The sequence below is a fragment of the Malaya genurostris genome, chromosome 2, assembly GCF_030247185.1.
Source record: "Malaya genurostris strain Urasoe2022 chromosome 2, Malgen_1.1, whole genome shotgun sequence".
Classification (NCBI taxonomy): domain Eukaryota; kingdom Metazoa; phylum Arthropoda; class Insecta; order Diptera; family Culicidae; genus Malaya; species Malaya genurostris.
In genome coordinates, this window is record NC_080571.1 from 277,766,578 (window position 1) to 277,785,946 (window position 19,369).

At 36.4% G+C, this 19,369-nt stretch overlaps 2 protein-coding genes across 5 annotated transcripts in view; both read right to left on the reverse strand.

Annotated features, from left to right (window-relative positions):
* Positions 1-19,369, reverse strand: part of LOC131430223 (dnaJ protein homolog 1-like) — a 167,244-nt gene that overhangs the window by 73,755 nt on the left and 74,120 nt on the right. The window lies entirely within an intron of this gene.
* The window catches only part of LOC131429238 (streptococcal hemagglutinin-like), an 88,355-nt gene continuing 74,310 nt past the window's right edge, over positions 5,325-19,369 (reverse strand). The window contains exons 4-5 of the mRNA XM_058593286.1: positions 18,374-18,508; positions 5,325-5,527 (exon numbers count right to left, since the gene is read on the reverse strand). Of these exons, the coding sequence (XP_058449269.1) occupies positions 5,325-5,527; positions 18,374-18,508 (338 nt within the window). The remainder of the gene's footprint in view (positions 5,528-18,373; positions 18,509-19,369) is intronic.

Below are 19,369 nucleotides of genomic sequence, written 5' to 3' on the forward strand. Positions count from 1 at the left end.
TAAGCCCATTTTGCGCACGAGAATGTGAATCAAGATTTCTGATTGTGAATCAAAAAACCAAACAGCGTGAATTAAAAAAATGGGTAACAAAACTAAAATTGAGATTATTTTTTTAAATGGTGGGAATTGTATATTACACAGAGTAGCAGCAGACCTTATGCGCTCTTTTTATTGCACTGAGACAAATTTGTTCTCATTCTCAGAAGACAACCATGCGCACGCGAAGAGCTGCTCTCACAAAAACTCGTTCGCGCATTTGTGTACCACAGTGTTTTCTGCAAAGCAAAGTCTTGGCATTACATTCCTTTTGTGGAATTTGGCCTTTCTGTTTCAACAGACTTCGCAGCCGATTCTTAGTGTACAGAATCATTGCATGGCTAGTACAATGGATCCTACTGACACTAAGAATCCTTCCAGGTCGGAACTAACAGTGTTTTCTGAGACTTGTTTAATTACTTTTCTTGACGTACGGCACAATTGTTAATAGTTAGGTTTTCAAAAGCGGGAAAAACTATCTGTGACTATTCAATCATTCTAAAGCTACTTCTTGAAAATTCTTGTGCGATCGTGCTCAGCATCACCTCATGATTTATTTAAAATTGTTTGCGTGGTCATACATAAAAACTATTCAAATACGATCTATAATTAAATATAGTTATCTCGTAAGTAATTTTAATTATATTAAACTACTCTTCGAACCTGATAATATCGATAATTGGTGTAATTTTTTACACTTGAATGAATTTTGATTCCGAAAAATATTTTAATAGAAATATATTATCGAACTTAATTCGTCAAGATAAAAATATTTAATTACTATACAATTTGAATAAAATGAAAGGTTCGTCATCAATATCCTGTATTCAAAAATCTTTTAGATCTCAAACAACTCGTAGGTTAAACAGTGGGTTGCAATCTGTTAGATAGAATACAAAACATTCAAAATGTGGAATGAATCCCGTAGCCGAGGGAAATACGTAGAAAGTTTCCATGCAAAAATCAACACATTTACTCTGAAAGTTTTTTCCCGGTAGTTGCACCAAAAATGACTTTAAACGTTTTCTGCTTTCTAGAAGTTCTAGCCCGGTTTTGGCACACAAAATATAAATTCGGTTTTCATATTCAAAACTACTTAAAGGGGCCGATCCGGTGAACGACCAAAATTAGGTTAAAGTCGGGTATAAATAAACGATATAAAAAAACTTGAAGGGCTTCAACGATAAGTTGCACTTATTAGCTATTCATATAACGCTCAATCACTTTTTGAAATCTGCTATGTTTCAATCAGTATCACACACATTGTTTTTTGTTTAAAAAAGCTTTGAACATAAATGTTTCACTCATGTCTATCCATGTTAACTTGAATATGTGTATTAGGCCGCAGAAAACTTTTTGTTGTTGTCGGTCATTTGAATCACGATGTAAAAAATTAAAATTATACCTCCAAAATGGAGCTGGTATCGATCGATTTTCACGAACTTAGATTCAAAGTTTGAATGGTGCGTTTGAATTGGTGTAGCAAAATCCTGCACTCCTGTTACTTCTGTGTATGATATTCAAGCTAAATAGGGTCATATTAATCAGCTGCATAGCACGCACAAAGATTGTTATTATAATTATCATCGCAGCATGTATTGGCTGATTTTATTGATGATATTACTCCACTACGACGGTATTGCTGAATAAATTTCAAATACATCACGACACATGGAATTTTGATGCGACTGACGAAATAAACTCACCAAACGAGCTAAAAATTATTGAAATCGGATAATCCATATCCGATAAAATTGAGTGATAATCAACTTTGATGTTTACGTCACTTATACCATTATATCACCGGAGTGACAGCCGTTCGAACTTCAAACCTGTTTAATGGACACGGAGTAGCATTTAAACGAGCCTTACTTTGTTGAAATGTTGATTCCGAATCAGACAGTGATACTGATAACGATGAAAACAATTATAAATTCTAAGTAAAACCAAAATTTATCTTATCAAAAATAATTTGTTTCAAAATTCATTATAATATCTTTAATAAATATATGATATGAAAAGATAATACTGACTATTTTTATTTACTGTGAATCAAAAAATTTGCTTATTTCCACCCCTGCTTTAAACTATAAGAGAGAGGGTTTCGGCAAAACAATTTAATTTGAATTTTTTTAAATATTGTAGAAAATACTAAAAACCTATTTCTTCAAATTAAAAAGTTAGACTTTTTGTGTCTTTACAGTGAGTTTTGGAACATGGTTTGTCATTTAAAAAAATCTTCATACTAAGCTCAGTAACTTTTGTGAAGACATCAAACAACTCAGATCAACCGTTATAGCATAAAAAAAAGAAAAATCATATTACCACCGCTTAATATACCGCTGATATATTAATCCATCTATATATGATCCATCGTTCGGACCTTGTGTCGGTTTTCCTTTAATCACTTTTTCTACAAATGTTGGATTGTTTTGCAGTCTTCGAAGCTTTTCTTCGTCGTTAAATTTCCTACAAAAATGACACATTTACTAAATTTCAGAGTGCATGGGTTGATCTCTACCCGATTTTTTTGTAAAAAGTGATTTTTTTCATACTAAATCCCATACAAACTTTAATCCTCGGGCGCGAAAATCTAGTTTCACCAATCGAGCTAAATTTTGCATATTTCTTATGGGAACCAAAAGGAACAGAAAAAGTTTTGTGGAGCGATAAAATAAACCTTTTCAACTTTTCCCCATATAACTTATCACCAAAACTGCTTTTGCTTCTCGCATTTGCTTGTAGATGACATTCTCAGCTTGCATGCGAAATCATGAATGGAGCTGTTGACGTGCAACAGAAGGACACTCTTTTCGACAATTTCGCAATATTCGGTGTTTGATTTCTACCCCTCTCGATTCAGTATTCCTGGCGATCGTCAAACGTCCTTTGAATACTTTTATTACATTAGTAACAGTAAGTTTTGCCAGATTTATCAAAATAGACTACTTTGCGTGCGAGTAACTAGGATTTTCGTTGTGGACAAGCAAAATTATGAAACGTTGCTACTCTTGCGTCAAAGCCATTTTAACAACCGAGAAGTGAATATCAAAATTAAACAGTAGACACGGTCGAAAGTGACATAGCGTACTCTAATACCGTTTTCGTTTTTGAACCTACACGCGGGAGACTCTGACTCCGAGTAAACGAACACGTGGTACGCGCCCTAAACAACAACTCATGAAAATAAGAAAAAATAAACAAACTCACATGGATGCGTGGTGTGATCAGAGAAAATTTTCAGATCGAAACTACGCGATTTTAGCCCGATCAGCTCTCGGGCACTCTGATCAATAAACGAAAACGGTATCAGTATCAAAGACAATTTGCAGTTCACTTAACATACAAACATTCGAAGCTTAATTGCAATGTGGGATGTCGGAAGTTAACAGCTGGGGTAAGCATATATTAGATTTTGATATGTCGCTGTTGTCATTTATTTTTCTTACCCATTGTTTGCTCAATAGGATTTAGAATTAATATTTCATTTTAATTTTGTAGGATTGGAAAAGAACTAGTCTGTTTTAACATTTCGCTTCATTTTATATTCGAAACTCCAGTTAACTGAAAAAAAATGTTAATCCATCATTCCAAAATTTCAAGATCTTTTTAATTGATGGGTAGTAGGAAGAATAATGTACACTCCAAAAAAATTTGAATTTTACAGGTCATACGATGTAATTCAAAAAGACCTAATTTGTCAAATGACGGAAAATTTTATTTGTAATGACTTAATGTTAGATGAGGTTGAATTTTACTGGTTTCGACTGTAACTTGCGTTCTGCTAGCAGGTGCGACTGTATGAATTTAAATGCACCTTTTACCAGCCAAGCAAATGCATGCTTCTTTGACTCAGTCGAATAACAGACGTACTTGCAATCCAATGATTCTTGGTTCAAGTCGCAGCGGTTTCTATCAGTATTCTTTTTTTTTATTTCAATGAATTTCATGTCATGGAGTTTTAAACACAATATTAAATATTCTTCCTCGTAAATTTGCGTGATTTGCGACGCTCCATTTATGTGCATCTAATAAGATGTAAAATCACAGGATTTTTTTAAGTGTGTACAGACTTAGAAAATGTTACATCTTTATAGATGCACATAAAAGGAGCGTCGCGATTCACTTACATTCACAGTACAAAGCATGTAAAGATAAGTCATATCATTAACTTCACAGTTGATTTAGCTGAAACTTACATCGATACAGACGCAACAGTTATGTTCACATGTTAGTAGATGTAATATTGTGTCATCGCCGAAGAAATTACGGCATACTTGGTTTTACGTCAAGCGTAAATTTCATTTTTTCTAAGAGTGTATGTTAAGAGGACATTGGATCAAAAAAGATTTGGAACCACTGATCTATACTTTAGAAAGAGTTGCGCATTATTTTTAAAGTGTGATTTATGCAGTGCAAACTTTGTGTCTGTACTACTAAGTGGCAATGCCAATCCCATTCAATGGAGGAACAGTCGGGATAAATTTTATCATTATGTAAACTGTATAAAAGGAGTAAGGCGAACAAAAAACATAAACTTATTTGTGACACTTCATGGTAACGGAAAATAAATTCAAAAAATTAATTATGAGTAAATTAAAAAGCAAGAGATTAAAAAATCCAACGAACAGTAAAACAGGTTCAAATAAATTATCACCTGACAATTTAAATAAATTTCGATACCTGCTCAGAGCTAGCGCTAGCCGAACACCCCTGACCAATTTGACCTTTACCCTCGTCGGTCGTCACACTGCCGTAAGATTCGCTGTTTTAGCGATTTTCGTTTTATCCATCCATGGCCTCCTTCGGTCATTAAAAATCATCTCTGACCTTCCCCCAGTTTAGTCACTTCCTATTAGTGTCCGGTGTCCTAGCCCAGGGCGTTCGACATCATCACCGACAGCATCATCGCTAGTGACAACAGCAACAACAACAACAACAACAGCAGCATCGTACCATGCGGTAAAACGGTCACATTAGCAATCTTTCACGGTCGTTTACTCTTCCCATATAGGTTCGCCCGTCTGGCACCTAGCACTGGTAGCGACGCGCGGGAACACCGTGAGTACCCCCGATGGACTTGTACGTTGATTTAACTGAAAACGACAAACTTGTAAATACACCAGCAGCTCACGACAACATCCAGTGAGCGTACATCACCCAAATGCCAGACTGGGAAATAGATAGAGCAGAACCGATCATAATATTTAGTTAGTTATTCATGAGACTGTCACGATGCGGTTGCTTCCGACCCGTTGACGTGTGAGGATTTTTCGAAACGTAAAGAGTCAATTCCGTGGCACACGTTTGCCACGACGATTAACCTTGTTGTGCACCTGGCGTGGCGAATAAAATGCTGGATTTTTCGACACTTCTCTCGAACCCTCTCGCCCGCCCCCCGGGAGGTAATGTTTGATGTGACAGACGATCGACCATCGATGTGGAACTGTGATGTTCGACGACGGTAACGGCGATGACGCTGACGATGATGCTATAGATGGAACGAAAATTGCTCCGAAAATACAGTCGTTAAATTTGCTTTCGGTAATAAAAGTTCTTGGATTGCTATTAAATTCAACTGATATGTGATCGAACAAATCTGCAGCGATTTGCAGCCGTATCGATGCCGTTCGTTGCCGGTTTTGGAGTACTGATGGGTGCGTTAAAAATCAATTTTTTCCATACATTTATAGAAACAGACAAAAGTCAACTGGATATAAGTTATTATCAATCTATCACTATGTCTCCAGTAGGCATAAAATCTCCTTATCTTTTGTACTGAAAAGCCTTCCGTTTGTGGAATATGACAGACTTCACAATCATACCGTACAGAATCCTAGCAGGGCTGATACTACGATCCTACTGACACTAAAAATCCTTCCAGGTCGAGGCTCGAACATACGACATTGGCTTGTAAGACCAGTGCCCATTTCAATGAACTCGGGCATTTTTTGTACCAATAGATTACATACTTCCAATTCGAACAAAAATATAACTAACAAACATTTCAAAGAGATAGTGTTCGCGAAAACGATTTCCACTGGTTAAATTTGAGTCGAACTGATTTAAGCGACGTTTAAACAGTCGACACATACTGACGAATGGCTTGTTGTAGTCTTATAGTAGTTGATTCTAGCGGATGTAATGCGTAGACCAGGATGAGCTCGAAGACAACGACGACAAATAACGAAACAAAGCAGCTCCGAGCAATCGGTGATTGAAGAAGATTAGCAATGAAAATTACCTTGAACACGTCTCCAAAATTCTGTACAGCTCTTATACCATCTTGCTTACGCGCTTCCATGTACGGCGCGCTGAACTTGTCGCACACAGTCTTCACATGCACGATGCGTACGATAATTTTTGCACTCACTTTAACACCGCTTCCCATGTTTAAACTTGTGCACACTAAATCGTACTCAAGTTTGCACAGAAGTGCAGTGTACAAACATGAACATTGTGGTTCAAACTCGTACGTAAACCTGAGTACAAACCTTCGATGCGAATAGATGAAAAGTGGTTTTTAGTTTCGCTCTTTGCCAAACTATTTCAACTAAAATTTCAGAACATATTATTTGAGTGAAATAAAACGTGATTAATCCACCTAACAGTGAGGTGATACCTTTTTTTATCAATCCGCATGTGTTTTTTTGCATGCATGTTCTTAGGTGTTTTAGCTCTCATGACATTATTTTAATTATCGTCGTTTTAAACGGAAAATTGAGATTTTAATCACTCATTACCCTGTAATGTCGAAACTGTAAATCGTATCGAATTTCAATCTTAACGTGTGACAATCGATTGAACATTCCATGAGATGTCGAAGTAAGTTCCACTTTAGAGTTTTTCGTCATTATTTAAGGTACTTCCAGAGCCTATATTCAGGAACTAGCATAACCCAAAATGATTCGAATGGCCATAAATTAATACGCCAAACAATTTACATCTTCTATATCGGTATGAATTTTTAAAACTCATCATCTGTAATTCCAAAATCGGATAAAATTCACCAATTTTGTATGGGACCTTAAGTCCTTTAATTTGAATTTTTATTTTTGAAGTTCGATTTGGCCTTTTTGAAAAAATGATTAAGTTTTGAGAAACGATTCGATACTGGAACCAGACTTCTGAAATCGGTGTAGCCGAAATCAGTTAAAGTTACCTGAGGAGTGTGTAGACATCTTTGAGAAATTGTAGTGCGAATTAAAATTTGGGGGTACATTCCGAATCGAAAACTGAATACCGCTTAAACTGAAATAAATTTATTTCATAATCGACTATCCAAATCAGCAAACCCGATCAACCAGATTAATTTATGTGAAATGGACATTTTTATACTAATCACCCTGTATCTCCTAAACCAGAAATCGGATCTGACTGAATTTTATAGGATTTTAAGACCTCTCATTTGAATCATAGATAATTCTTAGATTTCATTTGAATCTTAGATCGATTCAGCCATGTACGAGAAAAATGAATTGCATTATTTTAATTTCGTTTCATATATCATCCTGTGTTTCTGCAATCAGAAGTCGGATCCAAACGTAATTCAGAAACATTGTTTGGGAGTATACTACTTTTCATATGAATCTGAGTTTGTAGAAAACGGTTTAGCCATCTTCGAGAAAATTGAGTGAAATTATTTGTCACACACGCATTTGCTGATCTCGACGAACTGAGTCGTTTGGTATATAGAAGTTATGTTCTTCCAGATTTTATTGCTGTAAGTAGTTTAAATCAATATAATTATGGAATTTCTTTCAACTCGAAAATGCTGATATCATCTGGTTTATGTATGCCATATTCGAAAGATTATGTTGCCAAAAACGAACCGTGCTAAAATCGTTCCAAGGCAAATTGTCATGAAAAAGGATGCTGTACACAGTCTTTTTGGTACTTAGAAACAATTGTATGTCACAGTATAAAAAATCGTGTTTTCTGTTGCTCCCAAGCATTTCTTTGTCATACAGCGCTCAAAATTTCTACTGCTGGAATAAGGGGAAAAGTCGTTTACACAAAAATTTCAATATCTCCGTTAAAAATGGACGGATTTCAACAATCTATGGCTTGTTAATAGGTATTACCGTGGGGAATCTAAGTCTGAAAATATATTCTGTTTTCAAGGTCAATTGTGACAGATATTGTCAAAAAACTGAAAATTTTGACATAAAACTTTGTATAACTCAAAAAGTAAACATCCGATCTCAAAACCATTCAATAGCGTTCTGGGTGACGGGGAGACCTTTCATTTGAGACTAGTTTGATCAAAATCGGTCCAGCCATCTCTGAGATCTCGACCTCTTAGTTGACAACACACATACAGACACACACACATACACACACACACACACACGCACACGGACATTTGTTCAGTTCGTCGAGCTGAATCGATTGGTATATGTCATTCGGCCCTCCGGGCCTCGGAAAAATTTTCTAAAGTTTGAGCGAATTCTATACCTATTTTTTATATATATAAAAACAGGTAAAAACACAAAGAAGTGACGCAAAACCAGTTTCAATTTCCGTTGCAGTATTTATGCCTCTCTAATATTACACTGAAGTCTTTTATTACGCGGGGGATATGTACCGCACAAATGCGTAACTTTGGAAATCCGCGTAACTTCAAAACTCGACGTTAAAAACCGCGAAACCATAGAACAAAAATTTTTGTTACTTTTTTAAAAATTCATGAACCTTAAGATCTATTGTTGTCTTGACAAAAATTTGTTTGGAAAAAATCGACTTTGGGACAGTGAGGTTTCCAAAATCGAAAATTGTTGATGCCAAATGTCTTAGAAATGCATGAAATGTCGAAATCTGGTAAAGAATAAAAATCGAAGTTTATTTAAGTGTCTGAGAAATGACTTAAAAAAATTCTGGACAACACCAGATCTCGACGCTTCTTGCATTTCTAAGACAAATCAATAATACCGAATAATTTTTAAAATTCGCATAAAAAACCTGTCGTAATCCACCTAGTGGTGTAATGATGCCTTTCTCATAGTACTTATATTTCCAAAAATTTCACTGGAAGATTCTGTCAAGAAATTTTTTTTCTATCTTGAATAAAATAAGAAACTTTCTTTGGGTATAAACTTACATAACCTTTTCAATTTGTAAACAGTTTTGTCAAGTTAATAAGAATTTTACTTTATTTTGCATCATCGCACTAAATGATTGAACACACTTCGCCTTACAGATCTGGAACCGGAAGTCAGAACCGGATGAAATTAAACAGCGACCTATGAGACTATAAGAACTTCTAAGTTTGTGGGAATCGATCAAATCATCTCTGAGAAATTTAAGTGAGACTCGTTTTAGGGTTTTCGACCACTATTTCCGGTACTTGGGACCAGTATAGGTTCGTTTAGTAAGTAAGTGACAAGTCTACAAATTGAATCAGTTTTGAGCCAAATCTATAATTTTAAATCTTTTTTTGCATCGTCGCTCTAAATGACGGTGTGCAATTTTAAACACACTTTACCCTATGAAAGCATGATGAAATTCAATAGCATCCTTTGGGACTATGAGATTTTTTGTTTTATGAGTCATACACATACATTGCTCAGCTTGATGAACTGTGTCGAATGATATAGAACATCCTCTGGGCCAATTTTCACTAGTCAATTTTTCAAGTAAATGCATAAACTTTCTATATCAGAAAGGCAATAAGTGTACTTTTATAGAAAAGCATCGTTATCATGATCTTTAAATAACACTAAAAAGGAAGTACAATTTGAATAAAAGAATTAGAAAATTTCACCTTTTTTCACCTGAAAAATATACATTTTAATGTAGCAACTCTGCATGCTATACAGAATTGAACAAAGCACGCTGCGAACAATGCAATGCCGCACGTACCGTCGCGTACTAGTTTTGCATCGTCATTGACGTCATTACGTCATGCATCGTCATGGCGATTTGAATGTTTTGACACTCATCGCCCTATAAATTCGGAACACGAAATCGGATCAGGATGAAATTGCACTGAATATTTAAAGACAATGAGAGCTTTAATATGAATCCTGAATCGTGAAAATCGGCTTAACCATTGCTGAGATATCAAAGTGAATTCCGTGTTTTTGGAGATTTTCTTCACTATTATCGGTGCTTTCGGAAGCGGAAACCGGGACTAGTAGTCCCAAGGTAGTTTTATATATTCACTAACTAACAAGATCTGCTAACTAGATGAATTTAGCAGTAAGTTTTATATAAATGTGCACCTCGTTTCGCAATTGCCTCTGAAAAAATATTCATGAAATTGAAAATTTTCACTAATCGCACTGTAATACCGAAACCGGAAGTCGAATCTGGATCATTTTTTTCGGGGACTTTTAGAAAAATTTTATTTCCTTCTTAGTTTGTAAAAATCGGCTAAGAAATTTCCGAAAAAATTGAGTGCGCATTTTTTAATAAATTATAAACCTATTTTCTTGTAATTCTGGAACCGGAAGTCAGATTCAAATGAAATTAAGGAAAATTGTATGAGCCCATAAGTCCTTTCATTTGAATCTAAGTTTGTGCAAATCGATTCAGCCATATCTGAGAAACGTGTGTTTTTTATGCATATCACCCTGTAATTCCGGAACCGGAACACACACTCACACACACACACACACACACACACACACACACACACACACACACACACACACACACACACACACACACACACACTCACACACACACACACACACACACACACACACACACACACACACACACCGCCATTTTGTGACCTCGACGAACTGAGTCGAATGGTATATCACAGTTGGCCCTCCGGGCCTTGGTTGTAAAGTCTGTTTTCACAGCGATTGCATAGCCTTTCTATATGAGAAATTCGCATGAAAAACCACGTAATTTTGGAAATCCGTGTAAAAGACGGCGTAGCTTCGGAAATCCTAATGAAAACCGCATAAAAACTACGTGAAAAAAACCTTAGTGTATTCATATTCTCACATATATTACTATGAGATTCTTCAAAATACCTATTCTTGATTCTTGACACAAAAAATATGTTTGAGAAAAACCTATTCGACCTAAAAATTGAAGAATAAACAGAAATCAGCTTTAAAGAGCTTTTAGATTGGGTTCTGAGTCTTCATTCACATAACTGTTCGAAATTTTCATCATTCATAATTCCGTTCATTCCGAAATTACGGTTTGAAGTATATTCTGTATAATATTTCCGATACTTTTGAAACATGGATCTGGTTACCGGCATAACCGAAGTTGGTTCATATTACCACCCACTAACATGACCTATAAATTAGAACAGTTTTGATCTCAATTTTGTTTTTTTTTTACGTTACTTGCATCATTGCTCTTAGTGATGGTGTGAGATTTTGGAAGACTCATCACTCAGTAATCCCAGAACCGAAAGTCGGTCTTTGATAAAATTCAACAATTTTGCCATGCGACCAGACTTAGACAACAAAATTGAAAGTAGAAATATTTCATTCAGAAACAATTATTTCAACTAAGAATTTCAATTATTTAGGGTGAAGCATTTCTCAGCGGAAGGCAATATGCTATTCATAGATAGAAAACCTATATGTTAGGAGTATACATAATATAAAATAACAGTAGCCCGAAAGGACGATTTTTTATAAATAGCACTTTTTTGGTTACCATTCAATTTTATTTCCGAATTGTCAAAGTTTATTTTCTTCTGTGAGATTCGGTTCGAACAGGTCAAAATCAAATGTATATTGAACAGATTAATTATGCACACTTTTATTCAGATCATCAGTCCAAAATAATGACACTCATGATGAAAAATAAGATATTCGTTTTCCTTTAGGATATTATTTTTCGAGAGGCAAAAAAAGAAAATCAAAGTTATTATTATAGCGATTGTAGGCCGAAATCCCTGCAAATCAGTCTCACCTGGAATGAAAATCCTATTTCCTATTCCAAGTAGATCACAATTCACTGTCACCAAATAAAGCAATAATCGATTCTGTATCCAACTATCATATGATGGAATAGTCGGGATATAGATAGCATATTGTAAACAATGTAAAACATGTAATTTTTTTGGAAACATTTAGGTTTGTGCAAAAAAAACACTAATTTGTTTTCATGTCCTTCATGTTTCGCCTTCGTCTCATTAGTGTTTACAACAGTTCAAGTTGAGCTTCTATTACCACCTAGCAGTTTACACTATTTGTGTGTTTATGGAGTCTAACACTAAAGAATGCATTCCGTGCGTTACACCAACGCTGGATAGTCTGACTGATCACGGATTGTTGTCGAAACCAATTGAGGCGATGTCGATCCAATGACTTTGAAAAGTACAGAATTGCTATTGCTGTGTTCCGCTTTAGTATACCGAATTCACTATCAAATTTATTCCCCCAACACCACCTCCCCATGGAACATCAATCTGATTCAAGTCTTGTTTTGCCGCACGGTGCAACGGAGAATCAATTCCGTCCCTGGAATGATAAATTTCATTCACCAGTTTCGCCATTTTCTTCCGATTCTATTTCCAGCTTCGATGTGGGAAATTCATCTTCGTACACATCAATCTAGCGGATCGACTGACAGCGCGACCGTAGCTTCCCTGATGTTCCGCATTCAAATCGAATATGCAAATCAGGGAAGCATCGTTGGCGGACTTCCGCTTTTTAGCTTTTAAAAGCTTTCTCCTATTCATTCAACGCCGCTCGCCGTCCGCCGAGATTTCGATCGGAAGACGCAAAACAGTGCCGATGGGAAACCGAATTTCCGAAATGAAATGTGTAATAAGAAGATTATGATGAATGAAATAATGTCTTCCCGGTAGGGTTGAAAGGGAATTATCGTCATAGTAGATGGGGGTTGGAAGAGTGGAATAATCTTTCCGGGATGTGCATTCATTGATTGCCAGATGCAGCCGCCAGCCAGCAGCCGGCGATTTCCGTTGGAGCGAGAACCTTTACAAAGTTTCAGCAGATTTCAATGAAACTTTTGACTATTGAAAACTGTTCTACTGAATAAATATGAATCGGATTACTGGAACTCGGTTTGGCTGCCGGTGTTGGGTCTGGGTCTGGTTCTAGGCTAGCTGGTGCAGTATGAAGATGCATGAGGCAAGTTTTGGTGTAGATTGGACAGTTCGACAATATTAAAATTATTGATTGACTCTTTGGGACTCACTTAATTTCAGATAATGCAAACGTAACGTCTTTTAGTAAGTTTGCACGATTTTGTAGTCAAAATTCAACCTTAAGGGCTGAAGCCAGTGTGTTTTAGGGCGTTTTAGAGGGCTATTTCCACACTTCAAATATGATTTTCTCAGAAACGGTGACGAATATCAAAAAACCCAACTGACAATCTCTTAGAAAATTAGTTTAGATTATTCTGTAAAAATTTCAAAACGGCAACTATCAACTTGTTTATTGAATATCTCGCCTTCAAAAGCATGGATCAAAAATCTATCCTGACAATGTCTAGATAATTTAATTCAAATGCGTTTAGTGCATAAAAACATATATGTTGTCGCGATAAAATAGAAGTGAAAGTTATTTTTGTGAAGGTAAATCGATTTCTATGGCGGCGCCATTTTAGTTCCCTGGTAACGTAACGAAACATGAGAGAGAAATAAAATCGGCTCAAAAAGGCTGCCAAACAAGCGGTAGCTATCTTGGATTTTATGTGATGTAGTCAAACTTGTAACGAAAACTGAGTAAAGTCAGTTTCTTCCACTTAACGACAGATAGTGGTTGTTGTGCCTCAATTTGACTCATTTCTAGCCTAGCATAATTACTTGTCGATTCATACCAAGGCCCGGAAGGCCGAGTGTCGAGTGCAGTGTTGAGAAAATCATGATCAGAAATAGCTCATTTCATTATTACTTGTGACAAAATCAATTCATTATTTCCGAGATTTTCATTCATGACACAAGAGTCCACTAAACTCTGAACTTCAAACTTTTTTGTGTCAGCGAAATTTCATGACAAATTTTCACCCATATAAATATCGCTGTAGAAATAATTCGTGCGAGATTAAATTATTATATTTTCATCAATAAAAAAATCTCTACTGAAAAAATTCGCAACTGAGTAATAATAATTGCGATATTTTCGAGGCACGTAAGATGGTCAATATGAACTACAATATGTTTTTCCTCATTCCAAACATTGATTATAACGATGAAAGGCTGCTTTAATTCCAGCTAGTTAATTACCCTGCACTATTTGGATTGAACCGAATAAAACGCTATATAGCATGAATTTGATTTACAGAATTAACAGGAGCGCAGCATTTTGCGTATCACGAACACACACAGCAGGTGCAGCGTTTGAATAGGCGTAGCGGCAGCCTCCGTTGCTGTTACTTCTACGTGTGATATATATGCAAAATTGGCAAATATTTTTCAATCTGCCGCTTTGCTTGCTTTGTGATTATATTATTAAATGTTTTTGTTATCATTATAATTATCACGAATCACAATACTTGCTGCTTTTATTATGGATATGACTGCACCACCACGATATTACCGAAAAAAATTCCAATGCATCCCCACTATTGATTCAATGTGGGGTGGTGGGGCAAACACAACTCTTTTGTGTTAGTGAAATTAACCTTGCTTCAGCAAGCCAAGTATAACTAAAAACCACGTGCTTGCTTTCGTCACATCGTTCGGACTAGTTGGCATTGAATCAAAGCATGTTTATTTTTCATGTATGTCGTCATACCGAACTATTTACAAATTTTTGATTACCAACGCAAGCAAGCCATGTGATCTGCCCCACTTGTTCATATCACATTGCTATTGATTCACTTATCAACCCACCCTACGCACACTGAGTATTTTTAGAAAGGTTCAGTTTTTATTCATCGGCGAATTTGCAAAGGGTTCAGATATAATGGCTATGAAAATAAATTTAAAAAAAATCAGTACTGAACTTTTCTACAGTGAGTTTTCTGATCGATGATTTTTTTGTCTAAAAATCATTAGTGAAACATTTCAGTCGCGATTTTCGAAGGATCGATTTTTTCCCAATACTGGTAGAGTTTCATATACCATTCGACTCGACAAACTGAATAAATGGTTGTGTGTGTGTATGTGATAAAAATATGCACTCACCTTTCTACGAGACGGCTGATCCGATTTTAATAAACTTAGGCTCAAATGAAAGCCATACTTGTCCCATGGAAAATTTTTAAATTTCGCATGGATCTGACTTCCGGTTCCGGTATTACAGAGTGGCGAGTGAAAAACACTTCAAATTCAATAATTTGCTTTTATAGAAAGATATGTATAGATAAGTTAATTTCTCATAAATAGTACATAAATACCTCTATTTCACTGGCCTGACCAGTTGACAACCATACATATTCCCCTCATACATACTGATCCCTGGAATACAGTTCCGGAAATTGTGGTGAAAAATCTCCAAAGCGGAATTTATTTACTTTTCTCCTGGTTTAGCCGGTTTTCTTGAACTTAGATTCAAATAAAAGATCTTTCGGTTGTTAACATAGTTTCTGAATTTATTCCGGATTTGAATTCCGATTCCGAAATTACACGATAACGAGTGTTTGAAATTCCTAGCCGTCGTATAGTGCGACAATTTAAAAATAAATGAAATAAAATACTCAGAGTCTATTAAAACGTCGAAATTTGAGTAGCTACCACAAATTTCCATCGATGGTCATGAGTAACTTCTACTCTCAATTTCAGTATTTTTAGAGTTTAAAACTCAAAATCTTCAGTAACTAAGAAGTAACGCTTTTTTCAGGATTGTTAGACTCTTTCGGAATATGAGTAGGATCATAAATATTTTGAGTAAAATTTTTTAATCGTGTTTTGGAGACCTACAACCGTGAAGCCTTTGATAGTTTGGTAGAATACATAGTTCTAGGCACTTTTTGCCTGCTCAGTAAAGATTGTATGAACTAAATTGTAACGAATGTTTTTTTTAACCGCAGAAGAAAATTGCTGGCCAAATCAGGTATTTTTTATCTAGCTTATCAGCAGTACGATACAGATATAAATCCTGGGAACATCTCCTCGAGTCATGGCAACATGAAACTTTTTCCAGGGAAACTTCAAAGTCCATCGTTATACACATTTGCCTTGGCTGCTTGCCAGCACGATACGAACGGTAATCGCTAAGTAGACGGATCCTTCGAACAATACATTTGTTGTAGTGTATTTTATGGCGATGTTGCAAACCATGATTTATGGTTTTGCTCCAATTGACTTCAGTTCATTCCAATGCAGTTGCCGATGGTAAAACTTAAATTAAATTGAATTTCAATGAATCCTAACGAAGGTTTTATCACTGAAAGACGGATGACTATTCAGGCAATCTGTTGTAAAGACACTATCACTGAAAACACTGTAAACAAATAGACTTACGGTAAATACTCCTGTCCAGGAGACTGTTCAAAAGCTGTCTTGACGTTGGTTTCATCATCTTGTACCACACAATCAAATTACGTCAGCAGCTTCCGGGATCGTACTCTGGTCGGTTTGCTTTGCCTATCGTCACGATTTAGAGTCACCACCATCTTGTTAGTCGAAAGTCTAACTCGTTGCCATCCTTCTAGGTTGAGGCTCGAACATAAGATAACTGGTTTGGAGAACCAGCACATCATGCATTGAACTGTCTACCCGTGCAGTTTATTTGAGACATCCTTCAATTTCGACAGCATGGCGTGCGAGTAGTTCGGATTTACGAGATGCGTGAGCAAAATTTTGACCGCAATGCACCTTTTCTCTCAGTGCCTCATTCATAAGCAAACAACAAATGTCAAAAGCGTAATGTTGAGGTACACTGTACTTTAAAAATGAGAGGTATGCACTTTTTGTAATGCACGATGCATAAAACGTTAAGCTAGTATTTACGAAGTTTGATCACAAAATTAGGACTAAAGCTTGTTCGCGACAAAATCTGAACAGAATAAATTTGGAATAAAACTAATATTCCGTTAGTTCAATCTAATGAATTTTTTATTTATTTAAATATTTGATATAACACTTCATAAAACTGATTACAATTACTTAACTAGGCTGCATAAAGGAACCACGATTTTTTTAGTTTACTTCAGCCACCTCCGCAACCGATTTAGCTCCTATTGTCCAATATTGCCGAAATTTTTCTATAGTTGTAGCTTGTTGTTCATATTGAAAGAATTATCTCTTCCGGGCAGTTAGGTAGATTCGCCTCTTTCGGTACAACGTGGACTCCAGTCGCTTTATAACATTACTAAAAATCTTTGGCGTAGTGACAAGATGCAAAATCAAACCAGAATAGCGAGGGAACATCATGGTTGCGTAGAAATGGTAACAATCGTTTCACGGTATATTTTCTTGTTTACTGTTCCGACAGTGATGAAGCTTTAGCATGCTCGACCATAGCTGCATATTGCCTGCCAAACCAAATATTTTTTAGGAAATTTGGCCTTTTTTCATCCTGAAATGCTCCTCTACGCCGTTCCGTTGCATGACAGTATAAAAAGAAATTCCGGGAAACTGCTTAAAGTTTTACATAACAAAAATTTCATCGCCATTATCACATAGAAAAACTTCGTTGAATGTTAACTGATTTTACACAATAAACGGACATACGTTCAACCGTGAGCGAAATATTTCACAATATTCCATACTGAACCTATTTCCCTAATTTTATGTTCAACTGATTTATTGAACAACCGATCATTTTCTAAGTTAACTAGAAGACGTCCTCTAGTAGTTTTTTTTCACGGCCAATGTGAAACCCCCTTCGTTCGAATAGCACATTGCTGGAAAGTGATCCTGATTACAATATCATAACACGAAGGAAGGTAAACGTAACGATATCATTTCCCAACGTAATTCAGTGTCTTTTTCTTGCTATCTTTCTCGTTCCACACTCACTCGAAAAAATCAGTTCCAGCAGGAAAAACGTGTGCCACACTCGCTAGGAAACACATAACCGACACCTGTTTTCCGTTTTGAAAAATTGGCGAATTTATAAAAGTTTATGTGCTATCTAACTGCTGCTAGTTGCCACCCGCTACCGCGTGCACCGGTCGGCCAGCCGCTCGGTCATCGGGGCACTCCACCTTAGCTGAACGGATTTGTGCTTCCTTCTGGAGTAACGGCACGGTGCTGGTATTTTATTCACTGTCGGGAGCCGGAAAATAACCTCGTGGGAACTTTTCGCATCCATTGAGTCACTGGAACAGAATCGGATGGCATGGCGGATTCGATTAGCACAATTTTTCATTTTCATTCTCGCTCCACAGCAGCAGCAGCAGCAGCAGCAGCATCAGCGGCAGCAGAAGGCGAAACTGAGAAGATAAAGTCGAACTAAAAACTATATATAATGAGTGCAAGAAGAGTTGAAAAATGAGCCACCGAGCCAAACATGCATTGGATTGCTACTACTACTACTACTACTACCGGATAGGACAGCAAACGGTGTACCACAAAGTCTAGCGGTAGCGGAAAGAATATTAATGACCGAGGACTGTGATTGTGGGTGGCTGATTGCTGTTGGAATGAAAAATCTGTTCCGAATTAAGGAAAAGGGATGAGAATAAGTTGGTTAATACTAGCGCATAGTATGCAATGCGGACATGGTAGTGTCGATAAAACGAAAGTAGGGAACTGTAAGTGCAGAAGCAAAACTAGTTTTGTGTAATTAACTCCTGCTCGTAGGAGTTTGAGCTACGTTCGAATTGAACCAAACAACAAAAGCAGCACATTAACAGTTGCAAAAAAAATCCTTCTCAAATAAAGAATGGCTGCACGGATTTATACAATTCTTTTCTATGTTATCCACCTCGACTTTCCCTATAATTTAGCATATAAATAATGAGGAAAATATATCGTGAAAGGGAAGGAATTTGTGATATATGAAATTAGAAATTTTCCACTGCATGCTAGCTCTTCGACGATTGTTTCGCACGTATCGAGTTGTGCAACTCTTGCCCGCTGAAGTGCTAAATATGTATACCAGATTATTAATAAAATCGTTTGGCACCCAACGAGCTGTTTTGTGAGGAAATTTTACTGCGCCTACTTGATTCACGTGCTCTGCTATTTCGAATCACGTGCTTAATTGAGTATGGGCACCACGTTTCATTCATGTTTCCTAAGTCATTTTTCAGAATACTAATTGTGCTCAATGCCGTCAAGTCGAGGTAAAGAAAATTCCTGCATGGAAAACAATATACGGAACTATGCAGCCAAACTAATATATACTAGAAGAAATAGAAACGTTGATAGGTTCTACAATGGATGCTGTTCTCATTGTCGCAATTAATAAATCACCTTTTTATGTTGCGCTCATTTGGGACCACAAAGGTATCCAATTCTCACCGTTTACTCAACTAACAAAATGGGTTTGTT